The 12849-nt window shown below is 40.4% G+C and overlaps 1 protein-coding gene across 3 annotated transcripts in view; it reads right to left on the bottom strand.

The window, feature by feature from the left end:
* The window catches only part of Vav (Vav guanine nucleotide exchange factor), a 632485-nt gene that overhangs the window by 151649 nt on the left and 467987 nt on the right, over positions 1 to 12849 (bottom strand). For all 3 annotated transcript variants that reach the window (XR_010858641.2, XM_067138057.2, XM_067138058.2), the window contains exons 14-15: positions 9018 to 9149; positions 8648 to 8797 (exon numbers count right to left, since the gene is read on the bottom strand). Coding sequence is in view for 2 of the 3 variants with exons in the window: in XM_067138057.2 (XP_066994158.1) it covers positions 8648 to 8797; positions 9018 to 9149 (282 nt within the window). In the remaining variant the exon portion in view is untranslated. The remainder of the gene's footprint in view (positions 1 to 8647; positions 8798 to 9017; positions 9150 to 12849) is intronic.

Here is a 12849-nt window from a genome sequence, read left to right as displayed (position 1 = left end):
TGTCACGGGCAGCCCGGAGGATGCAGCCACCCAGACGGAGCCGAGGATCGAGGATGACGGTGCCGCGACCCCTGTTGGACCACTGTACTTCACCAAGTACACGCAGACCAACAAGGCCGCCAACCAGGAACGTTGACCACCTGTCAAGGCGAAGTGGACACAGACCCAGGCCTACCAGGAAGGGCCTGTCACCCGGGCGCAATCCAGGAAAGCGCCCGTGACGAAGGACGGCGGCACAGCAGCGGAGGAGGACGCCCCCTGGCGTTCAGAGGCTGCTGTCCAGGCCCAGCCTGCCAGTGTGTCTGTTGAGCTGCAGACATCGATGTGCACCCCACAGGACAGGGAACGCAGTAGAGTGTTAGCACCAACCGACGCCACCGCCGCCAGCCAGGAGGAGGAAGAAGACGGCGACGCAACAAAGCCACCCACTACCCCGGGATCACCAGGCCGGGAGGAGGGCCACCAGGAAGAGGCCTCTTCCCCTGCCAAGAAGAGATCCCCGGGAAGATGATGCCGCCCTCGGACCAGGAGGAGGAAGAAGAAGACACCGGCCCACCAGGACAGGGCCGCCCAGCCACAACCCAGGACAGCAGCCGACCGAGGAGCCAATCAGGAGAGGACCTCAGCAGGTAGCGGCAATCAGGTAAGATCGAAACGTCCACCTCAACAGCTCTTGCATTGTTTCCACTGTTTGAGGTGGGGCCACTGGCAGGAGAGGTGTGGGCTCCCAGTGAGGTGCAACCGTTGTGGGGGTGATCACCACTATACGGCCTGCGCGCAGCACTTAAGGAGGCGCCGGTGTGTGCCAACTGCACGGAAACCGCCAGATACTCCTTGTATCAATTCCCAATCTTTCCTACTGTCTCTTTCTTCTTAGAAATTAATAGCATCTTGGAGGCCATGTAGATTGAGTCGATGGGTCACGCGGGGAGGGCGGGCTTCAGCCCCCACCCCCCTGAATAAACTCAACAGTATGCACTAACCATGTTTCTTGGTGGGTGTGCTATTTACCAACTGATGAGCCCAGCTTAGCACACTGGGTCCAATAATGGACCATTTATATTCTATTGGTATAATAAACTTCTGTCAAAATTTCAGTATGGCTTTATACCAGGAAAATCAACAATAAATGCAGTGGATGATGTTATTAGTTATATACTGAGTAAATTTGAGGAAGGAAATTTTGTTAAGGTTTCCCTGTGTGACCTTATTAGGGCCTTTGTGTACCGCATGATATTCTGCTTGAAAAAATTAGCAATTATGGAATTTCTAGAAATGAACTTAAAATTTTTAGATCATCCATATCTGGTCAAACCCAGCATATTGAGGTAAATGGGGTGTCCTCGAAAGAATCTGAGGTGACATACGGGGTGACTGATTGATCCTTCCTTGGTCCCTTTCTCTTTCTGATGGTGATAAATGACTTGGATGAGAATGTACACACAAAGACTGCCCTATCCAGATGACTCTACTTTTACCTCGTGTAGAAAGCTACAGAAACCATTTTTGTTCTCCAAACACATATCACAAGAAGCTAAATCATGGTTTAAAATGAATGGTTTTCTCCTTAATGAAGTGAAAACTCAAAACCTGGAGTAGCTCTGCAGATTGTGATTGTGGTCCCCCTTCTCAGTCAATCCACCACATTGTTGCTGACTGCCCAATTTAAGCTTTCAAAGAAAAGCTAATGGACATTCACCGCACATCGGATGAAACAGTTGACTGGGTCAAAATACTAGACCTAGAGTTGTAGTATTGTACGGACTTGTGACTTCGCACATTTATCCTGAAACTACATATACATACGTTCACCATACGATAAATAACTACAGACCAGTGTTCTAGTTGTGAAAAAGTGAGAGAAAAATGCAGTCTGTAGGCCATAAGTTCTACCCATCTGTTCATTAATGTATCAGATATACCTGAAACTAATACCGGTATAATATAATCTAACCTAACGATCATCTTACTAGCATAATTATTAAAACTAATCATTTCTTAAACAGAAGTCTTGTGTGCAGACTAAAATTTAGCTCCAATTTAAAAGAATTGCATTAATATGTTGGTGGCACCTGGCACCAAGCTGAAATGAAGGATAAGGAGGCAGAAATAGAGTTTGTGCTGGAGGGGTCTAACTCCTGCAGTTCAGATATTATTGAAGGGACTTAAACTTCCAGTCCAGTGACTTCTGATTCTACAAAAAGCTCTGTCAGCAGTTCAAAAAAGTGAAGGTGACAGTGATGTGTTAAGTAAATATTTAGAAAAGATACTGAAAACTGAAATGAAATCAATGAAATTTTTAGAGTGTCTTCAAGATGACATGGAAAGACAGAGTGAGTGAACTAGGTCAAAGGGTTTTCTGAGTTAAAGTTCAGGAACTGTTTTATACAATACTAGATCAAGAAAGAATCTAATAAAATATAAGCCCTTGAAAAATGTTCTACTTTTTTAATTACATCTCATTACCTTCTATTTATCTATCAATATTTATTGGAATCCTCAGTGAGTTACGTAGGCCTATATTAGCACCTGATGGGAAACATAACCTTAACTCCAATTTTTATTAATTATTAGATAATAATATTATTACAACAGCTTAAGTTGTATGTTTTATACAGTATGGTAGAACATGTATGGTTTACAAGAAAAGGAGTATTTTGAAATACTGGCAGCACGTCCTTTCTGTGTGTATGTAATAAGCAGTTGTACAGCACACAATGGTACATATACAGTTCCCCTGAATACATAGTTTTTATATGTAAGTACTCCACTATACAATATAATGTTTTGACATAAGGGTACGGGGACTTCTCGGACATCCTGTACAGTAGTTTGACATACTGTGAATTCAGTGTTGGTTTTTTATAGTTATGGATCTCACACTTGAGGAGAAGGTATTTATCGCAGAACATAAATTCCGCTCATACAGAGTGGAGCGTCAGAATGGACCAAATTTGCTTGACATTAAATAACAGTTTGAGGAGCGGTGTAATAAGGAGGTACCGAATAACAGAGCAGTCATTCAAAAGTTCCATCATACAGGATCAGTCTCCTGTCAACAAATCGAGCAGAGTAGCTTTATGAGATGGGGGCTCTAAACACAACTAAAGGGTGCAAAATGGCACTCATTATCTCTGTCATTGTTTGTCTTGTCTGTGGTTGTTCGTGTACCCACACACATGCCACTAATCGCTCCTAGGCAGTGTAACTGTGTCCGCTCACATCAACCATGGCTTCACAACTGAAATAAGACTGACAACTACGCTTTCTGAGAGCTAAAAAGCAGGGATACCAATACAACAACAATTTAATCCCCAATTATACAAACTCAATAGTCCATGAAAATGAAAACCTACAACCTGTTTTCCAGTCATTGACCGGGTCAGGGATGTAATGAATGAAGCATATACACGCTGTTAGTATGATGGGGTCGCCACTCCAAAAGTGATATATTAATGACTGATAGATGCTATGAAATGAGAATGGAGAGCGTTGCTGGAATGAAAGATGACAGGGAAAACCAGAGTACCCGGAGAAAAACCTGTCCCGTCTCCGCTTTGTCCAGCACAAATCTCACGTGGAGTGACTGGGATTTGAACCACGGTATCCAGCGGTGAGAGGCCAACGCGCTGCCTCTGACCCACGGAGGCTCCACAATAGTCCATATTATAACAAAATAATAATATGAAACTAGGGGTACGGAGACTTCTCGGACACTCTGTATATACTGAAATAAATACTCTGTTGCTAGGAAAACGTGAACATCACATGAACCATAATTTCAGTGTTGTATGTTTTGCTGCATACTACAGAAGATGGTTGCCTCATCGTACCTCCTCTTAAAACAATAATCACCACCACCACCACAAAACACCATGGTTAGCAAGAAAGTGGTACACCAGTAAAACTTCAAAACAGAAGTCTCACAACAGTAATTGTGGCAAACGATTTACAAGCCTAAATAATTAAATTCAAATATCTCAGTACCTACATCAAAAACCAAAATCTCCCAGCTAGTGCACATGTGAAGGACGGCAAAGAGTAAAGTTCAAATGGCATTGCATTCCATATAGTGAGCAGAATGCAAGAAGTACCAAACACAACCACTACTCTTAGCAAGAAATTAACAATAGTGGACATGGGCATGATAACAGTGGCTCACAACAGAAGTTGCTAAACTCAATGTTCACTCCTCACAGGCTGACAAGGTAATAATGTCATTTCTCATCTTCTACTTAATGGATTGAGAATACCACATGGAGGAAAATCTGGATGTGTCTACTTGAATATAGGGAAGATTTTTGTGTTTAATCAATCTAAACAGACCAACATACATACATACATACATACATACATAATCATTACAGACTGTTATGCCTTTCGGCGTACAGTCTGCAAGCCTCTGTGAATTTAATAAACGTCACTACAATCCTCTATTTGCAACTATGGGTGTGGACTCATTTATTTCTATACCTCTTATCTTTAAATCATTAGAAACCGAGTCTAACTAACATTGCCTTGGTCTCTCTCTACTTCTCTTACCTCCATAGTGAAAGGCGAATGTGATTTGAAGGGCAGAATCCATTATTCTACTAGGTAACCTATGCTCCTCCACTCGCCTCACATGACCCCAACACCAAAGCTGGTTTATGTGTACAGCTTAACCCATCAAGTTCATTCCTAACTTAGCCTGTATCCCCTCATTCTGAGTACCCTCCTGCCATTGTTCCCACTGATTGTACCAGCAATCATTCTTGCTACTTTCATGTCTGTTACCTCTAACTTACGAATAAGATATCGTGAGTCCATCCAGCTTTTACGCCCGTAAAGCAAAGTTGGTCTGAAAACAGATCTATGTAAAGATAGCTTTGTCAGGGAGCTGACTTCCTTCTGTTGATCACAACTGCGAGCTCAACGCATTAGCTTTACTGCACCTTGATTCAATCTCACTTACTATATTATAACCTGGGAGAACACAAATCCTAAATACTTGAAATTAACTACCTGTTCCATTTTTGTATCACCAATGTGACATTCAATTCTGTTGGATTTCTTACCTACTTGGAAAGGCTGATTTTCATACCATACTCATTGCACCTATCTTCAAGATCTGAGATATTACACTCCAGGCTTTCGGCACAATCCGGCATTAAGACCAAGTGTCAGCATAGGTAAGGCTGTTTACTCCTTTTCCACCTAAATGAATCCCTCCCTGTCACTTTATACCTTTCAGCAGATGATCCATGTAAACTACAAACAACAAAGGTGATGAAAGATTACAGCCTTGCCTAACCCCTTTAAGTACCCTGAATGAAGTTGAGAACTCATTCTATCTAATCGCTGCCCAATTATCAACATAAATGCCTTTGACTGATTTTAACAATCTACCCTTAATTCTATAGTCTCCCAGCATGGCAAACATCTTTTCCTTCAGTACCCTGTCATCTGCTTTCTCTAGATATACGAAACAAACATAACTGTCTATTCCCCTTGTAGCATTTTTCAATTACCTGCCACATACTGAAAATCCTCCCTTCCAAGATGTCAGTGAATACTTTGCCTGGTATACTAATCAATGAGATACCTCGATAGTTGTTGCAATTCTTCCTGTTCCCTTGGTTATAGATAGGTGCAATTACTACTTTTGTCCCATCTGAAGGTACCTTACCAACACTCCATGCTAATTTTATTAGTCCATGAAACCATTTCATCCCTGCCTTCACACTATACTTCACCATTTCAGGTCTAATTTACATCTACTCCTGCTGCTTTATGACAATGGAGTTTGTTTACCATCCTTTTCCACTTCCTCAAGCGTAATTTCACCAACATAATTTTCCTCCTCCCCATGAGCTCGGTTGCTCATGCCACCACCAGAAAGGTTTCCTTTTACGTTGAGTAGATGTTTGAAATATTCCCTCCACCTGTCCAGTGATTCCCTGGGATCTATTATGAGTTCACCTGAATGACCCAAAACACTGTTCATTTTCCTTTTCACTACCTTCATAAGATTCTTTGTTACTGTTCGGAAAGGTTTCCCTGCTGCTTGACCTAGCCTTTCCAGGTTACTACCAAAATATTCCTACGACTTCTTTTTGGATTCAACAACTATTTGTTTCACTCTGTTTCTTTATTTCATCTACATACAATTCCCTGTCTGCATCAACCCTTATTTGGAGCCATTTCTGATAAGCCTGGTTTTTACATTTACAAGCTGCTCTCACTTCATCATTCCACCAAGATGTTCGCTTTTTCCCATCTATACACACAGGTGTTCCTAGGCATTCCCTTGCTGCTTCTACTACAGCATCTCTGTATGCCACCTATTCTCTTTCTAGATCCTGAACCTGCTTACTGTCTACTGTTCGGAATTTCTCACTAATCATATCCATGCACTTCTGTCTAATTTCCTCGTCCTGGAGATTTTCTACCCTTATTCATTTGTAGACAGATTACACTTTCTCTATCCTAGGCCTAGAGATACTTAGTTCACAAGAGATCAGACAGTGGTCTGTATCATTGAAAAATCTCTGAAGTGGTTAATATCTAGTCTATTATGGATCTGGTACCCCTCTCCTCCCATGTGTAGCAGCAAATAGCCTTATGCTTGAAGAATGTATTTGTAACAGATAAACCCATAGTAGCACAGAAGTCCAGCAAATGCTTCCCATTCCTGTTAGCCCTCATATCTCGCCACATTTACCAATCACTGTTTTGTATCTTTCAGTTCTATTTCTTACTCTCGCATTGATCGCCCATTAGTACTATCCTATCGTTGTGTTGACTCTGACTACAACATCACTGAATGCTTCATATAACTTGTTAACTTCATCCTCATCTGCACCATCACATGGTGAATACACCCCTGAGACAATTGTCGTCCTAATTCCTTCAACTGCCAAATCTACCCAAATCATTCGCTCATTTACATGCCTAACAGAAACTATGTTGCGTGCAATAGTATTAATGATGAACTGCCCTACCCCATACCCTGCCCTTCCCTTTCTAATACCCATCAAGTACAATTTATAATTTCCTCTCTCTTCCTCGTTATCTCCCCTTACCTAATATCACTTACTCCTAGCACATCCAGATGCATCGTCTTTCCTGACTCAGCCAGTTCTACTTTTTTTCTTCCATACGCCCCATTAATATTGACAGTTCCCCATCTAATTCCATGTCATTTGCCAAGTTGTTTCGAAGGAGTCCCTCGCCTGTCAAATGAGAGTGAGAATCCGTTACTCCCGCAGGTCCGAGGCTTGCTTAAAAAGGTCTAAGCTTGGTAAATTCGTGAAGCAGGATGCTACCCTACTTACACATAGTCCAAGTGAGGATCTCTCGTCTAAAGGGTTAGGGACTACAGTGGATTGTATAGTCCTAGCCGCCTGAGCACAAAGAGGGCCATGACTGAGAATATGTCTGAGATGCCCACTCTCATTCCGTAGCAACTGGTATCCCGACTCTCAGGACCACTTACTAGGCCATTCAGACGTTGCACATGGTTCACAAGCTAGGACATGACTACAGTAACCCACACCATGAACCAGACCAACAGACAGTCAAAATGAAAAGAGATGGATAATGTCTTTGCATTTAGTATACAATCAACCCTCTCATAATTGCAAGGAGAAAAAAAAATGAATGCATGTCCTAAATTCTTACCACATTAGTAAGATGCCCAATATTCCATAATTTATTAATCTTTTCAGGGGCACCCGATTGGATTAGAGGTATAAATTCGTAAGAGATGGAATTTCAGTAAAGAAAATATTTGCACAATTATTCCATCTATTCGCCATTTTCATCGGCTGCGATTCGTGCCCGAGTATACATATTACTCCAGCAATGTTCCCTTTAATCATTTAGTTTATGGATATGCTTCTGAAGACTAAACAGGCTAATTTTAACATGAAACCAGTGTCAACATACAGTAAGTTGCACAACTGATCACAGAAAGCAAGATAGAAAGGAAAAATAGATACGGGCAGATAAAATTATCCTTAACGCGTAATCTTCAACAGTGGATTGACATCAACGATACAGCAACTGAGATTTAGGAAATACAAAAGAGAAAAATAATACTCCATGATGGTCAGCAATCTTCTGTAATCAGATGACACCAGAAAATGATTATTATTATTTTCACTGTCAGTGAATGCGTATTTTCATAGTTACTTCGCACATAATAATTCATGGCCATTCAGAGAGTATATTAAGTTCTTAGCTAGGGTATGGTAAGTTTCAAGGTGAGACAACCTGCCAACTTAAAGCCACTTAACAGGATGAGTGCTGGTCACACTTTACTGAGGAGGGATTTCCCTTAAGCACTGTACAAACAATTCTACAAGCAGGAACTATTTAGGAGAATAGGAGGGGTATCATCCACCTTTCCCCTCCTATTCTTCTAAATGTAGTGGCAATATGGATCGACAGAAACATTTTAGTTATGCTAGATATTTCCATTTGATATCCTGATCATACTCAGTAACTCCAGGAGAAAAAGTAAAATACTGGAGGGGATCATGTCCTTTTTCACAAGAATTTAAATCTAACATTTAGAAGATTTTTTATTACCTTGTATGCCAGTTCCAGACCATTATCAAGAAGTAACCATGAATTATCAAAAATTATATAACTTGGGACTCACCCTACAAAGTTTTCTCCTAAACTGGATCGTTCATAGCAGTGAACAAGTTCTACAATGCTCTTGAAAAATCGTGACTCCGAGAGGTAGTACTGTGTAACTCCATCCATTGTTTTCTCATACACCTTCATATGTTTCACTTTGTCATCAGTCCTGCAAAGAAATGTATGACCAAATAAAAAGGAGTTGATTGATTCATTTTTACCTCAATAGAGACAATAAAATAACTACCAAAGGAAAATGAGATAACAATGCAAGTCAAAATGCCCCAGAACACCTGATTTTATTTTAGATATTTACAATTATTCATACAGCTATATATTTTATCTCATTGGATGCTATTCAATTTCTACCATACCAACAAAATACTTACTTGAGACTGAGGGCATAAGCTGTCTCATTAGGATTTGAGGGCCCCTGAGGCCTAATTCTCAGGAGGTAAGTGCCATTTACACGTCTTTCTAGGAGATTTGTGGCTTGATTTCGACCCATTTGACCCACAAACCTTCATGCAACACAAAGAAGAATAATGATTACCATACAGCTATCATGATGAACAGTACAAGTGTAGGATTTATACCAGAATCAAATCAGACCAGTCAATAGATTCATTACTATCTCAATAGAGGCAATAACAAAAACTACCCAAAGAAAATGTGATAACAATGCAAGTCAAAATGTCCTAAAACATACTTCCTAATTGGATTTTAGAAATTTACAATCATTTGTATAAAAATATATTTTATAAAGACAGATATTTTGAGCATATATCTATATCTATGTTTATATCAGGCATATGAAGCAGAAGAGATCGTATTCAATTTCCAGTTATTTTTGTAAAAAATTAGTGTCTGCTCCGAGTGTTTGATACCCAGGCAGGATATCCTCGCAAAAATTCAGTGTCAATATTGCCAGAACTGGTTTTACAGCAGCAGAATTGTTCTGTTGAAAGAAAGTGGTGTATGAAATCTTTTAACCTACTATGATACTGTGTAGTGTGTGTGTCAGACAGCAGCATGTTGAGTTACTCCATCCATGAAGCATCGGCCCCTTCTTTGAAGGATTTGCTCTTGTTAAAGGATGTAGTGAGCAATTTAAGAAAGAAAGTCCAACCCAGAAGAACGAGAACTGGGTAAGTTAGTGTTTGTCATGACAAGCTAGACAAAAATATAAAGGTATCAGAAAAGCATCAAATGATTACAAGTCACCAACAAGTGCATATTGGGAACTTGACGAGTGAAAATAAGCATCTACTTGAATCAATTAGCGACTTAAATTTCAAGTAGGATGACCTTGAGTATTGCAAGCTCTTGTGGGTTGATAATATGGGTAGAGGGGCCGATGACCTTCGATGTTAGGTCCCTTTAAACAAAAAGCAAGCACGCTTCAATATGGGTAGAATTAATAAGAAAAAAAGAAGATTTGAGACAAGTCATCACTATTTGTAGTACTGGGAATTAAATAAAATGCATTTCTACAAATGTTTAATTTTCATGTAATGTTCAGTACATATCAAAGATATGTTAAGTACGGAACAAAAATGGCGGACCAATGGGATCCGAACCCACAATCTTCCGATTTCATGTCAGATGCTCTTACCAGCGCTGAAGATGACGTAATATGTTGAAAGTTTATTTCAAGTACAATGCTGTCATGAAAAATGAAATATTCATTGAACTGGCCCACAACGGGTGATTTGTGCACATTCTACCAGTTGGGATGGCAATAGTGGCCAGATAGTAAGCTCAGATCATTTCCAAATGAACAAATATGACCGAGACCACCATAATTCAACTTGTAACAGCATCTGATGCAAAATCAGAAGGTTTGTGGGTTTGGATCCCCCTGGTGTGTGGTTAGCTTTTTTTTTCAAGTTGCTTTACGTCCCACCAACACAGATAGGTTTTAGAAGGAAGCAGCCGTGGCCTTATTTAGGGTACAGCCCCAGCATTTGCCTGGTGTGAAAATGGGAAACCACGGAAAACCATCTTCAGGGCTGCCGGCAGTGGGGTTCGAACCCACTATCTCCCAAATACTGGATACTGGCTGCACTTAAGCGACTGCAGCTATTGAGCTCAGTTAGCTATTTTCATTCTGTACTTAACATCCCTTCGATATGTACTATATGGACTGAACACGGTCTAATATGTTGAAAATGTATTTTGAAAACCATGAATCTGTTAACAAGGTGGCTTGATCATGAGTTAACAATTTATTATCAGAATGTCAAAATGACTTAGAACTAAGACCGATTTATTTCTATATAATTTGCTTTGTTCATCTTATGATGGGATTATTTTAACAAATGCATTCTTGGCCTCTGATATTAAAAGGATTGTGAAAATTTTGATGACCGGTACTTTGTGTTAAAAAATTACAGAGATATATCAAGAAGAGGGAAGTCCAAACATGGAGAGGTGATTGATTGATTGATTGATTGATTGATTGATTGATTGATTGACTGATTGATACTTGTAGCCATAAACAAATGGATCAAGGTCAAGCTGATCGGTGTGTGTAGCTGTTTTCATCTAGACTATAAAAGAGCCAACTACACAACTAAAGTGGAATTCAAAGGCCAACGATTAAAATATAATCCTTGCCCAAACTATCCGAGCATCACAACGGACCGGACAATACTACAGAAAATATAAAAACAAGAAACAACATCTTGCATAAGCTCAGTGGAACAGCTTGGGGTGCAAATGCATCGGTTCTATGAACTCCAGCCCTCGCTTTAGTTTAACCAGTGGCTGAATACTGCTGTCCTGTGTGGCTTAACAGCGCACATACTGAAAAAGTTGATATCCAACTAAATGACACAATGAAGACAATATCTGGCACTATCAAATCAACACCCCTATAATGGTTACCTGTGTTATCCAACCCCCATCCCCCTTACATACGAAGGGAAGCAGCTCTGGTAAGAGAATGGAAGAAATGTTGCAGCAACCCTTAACTACCCTTACATCAGGACTGCAAATTTCAGAAACCAGTGAGATTGAAATCAAGGAACCCATCATGGAAATTAGGAGAAAGGCTTGCTGAATCACATTTTAATCCTGATCAGACTTGGAAAGAACAATGGTCTTCTTCAAACCCTCAATCATCCTCATGTTGCTACGGAGTGCCCAAGAAGAAGATTTGAAGGAACTATTCAGGATATACACAGTGCCACCGATGAAGTTGTGAACTGGTTGAATACACTGAACATTATATTTTAATTTACCTGATCTGTAAATACTGTATATAGCTTATGTAATATGTACATTTCCAATGTATTCTTATTTTGCCATAAATAATAATAATAATAATAATAATAATAATAATAATAATAATAATAATAATAATAATTCCGCCAATGCCGGTCGCAAGCCCGGGGCCTCATTTTGCAAGTGATGAGGAAGGAGGAGCGGGAGGAGTATCAACCTCGTAAAAATACCAGGATCCATTTGGCTCCGGATGGTAGCACTCTGTTTTAGGGCCCCTACCTAGGGTTACTAGGTGAAACTGGTCAACGGTATCAGCGGCGGAAGAGGAATCTATTTCCCAACGGCACAGAGAGTGGAAGAACCTAAGGGAGCACACCCCGAACAGAAAAGCGACTTAAACCCAAGCGCGACTGTTCCCGAATCGGGTGGCTTCCTGGTCAGCGTCGGATTCCATGTTAGGGACGGCTGTTCTAAAACTCCAGGTCTCATCAACTTGGTTTTACCTTTTGGATGGGGTTCTACCCTATCCCCCAAACCAAAAACCACACAACTAACATGATGACAAAACGTACGGAGTCTAGTAACCCAACCGGTAAAATCCGGGGCCAAAGTTCTGGTTCAAGTAGGGCAAAGGATTCTGGGGACCCTACACCATCATATTTGGATCAGTCGGAGGATTGATCACCCTGCAAACTCAGAATGAAAGAAAAGCATTTCTTTGGAACACTCAATGTAAACACCCTTTTGAAAGTTGGTAAACAAAAGGAACTGATCAAAGTACTTGATGAATATAAGATCGAAGTTCTAGCGGTCCAAGAAACAAGATTTATTTCTGATGAAGTGTCGGCAATTGAAAACTACAGAATACTGAAAGGACGGCCAGCTATCAAAGATAAGAAGTCAGAGAAAACCAAGAATCCAGTGTTAATACTCGGGACAGCTTTCTTTATTCACAACTCTATAACAGAATCTATAGTAGACTTCAGATCTCCA

The sequence above is a fragment of the Anabrus simplex genome, chromosome 1, assembly GCF_040414725.1.
Source record: "Anabrus simplex isolate iqAnaSimp1 chromosome 1, ASM4041472v1, whole genome shotgun sequence".
Lineage (NCBI taxonomy): Eukaryota > Metazoa > Arthropoda > Insecta > Orthoptera > Tettigoniidae > Anabrus > Anabrus simplex.
Note: the sequence above shows the minus strand (reverse complement) of the source record. Positions and strands in the feature narration are given on the sequence as shown.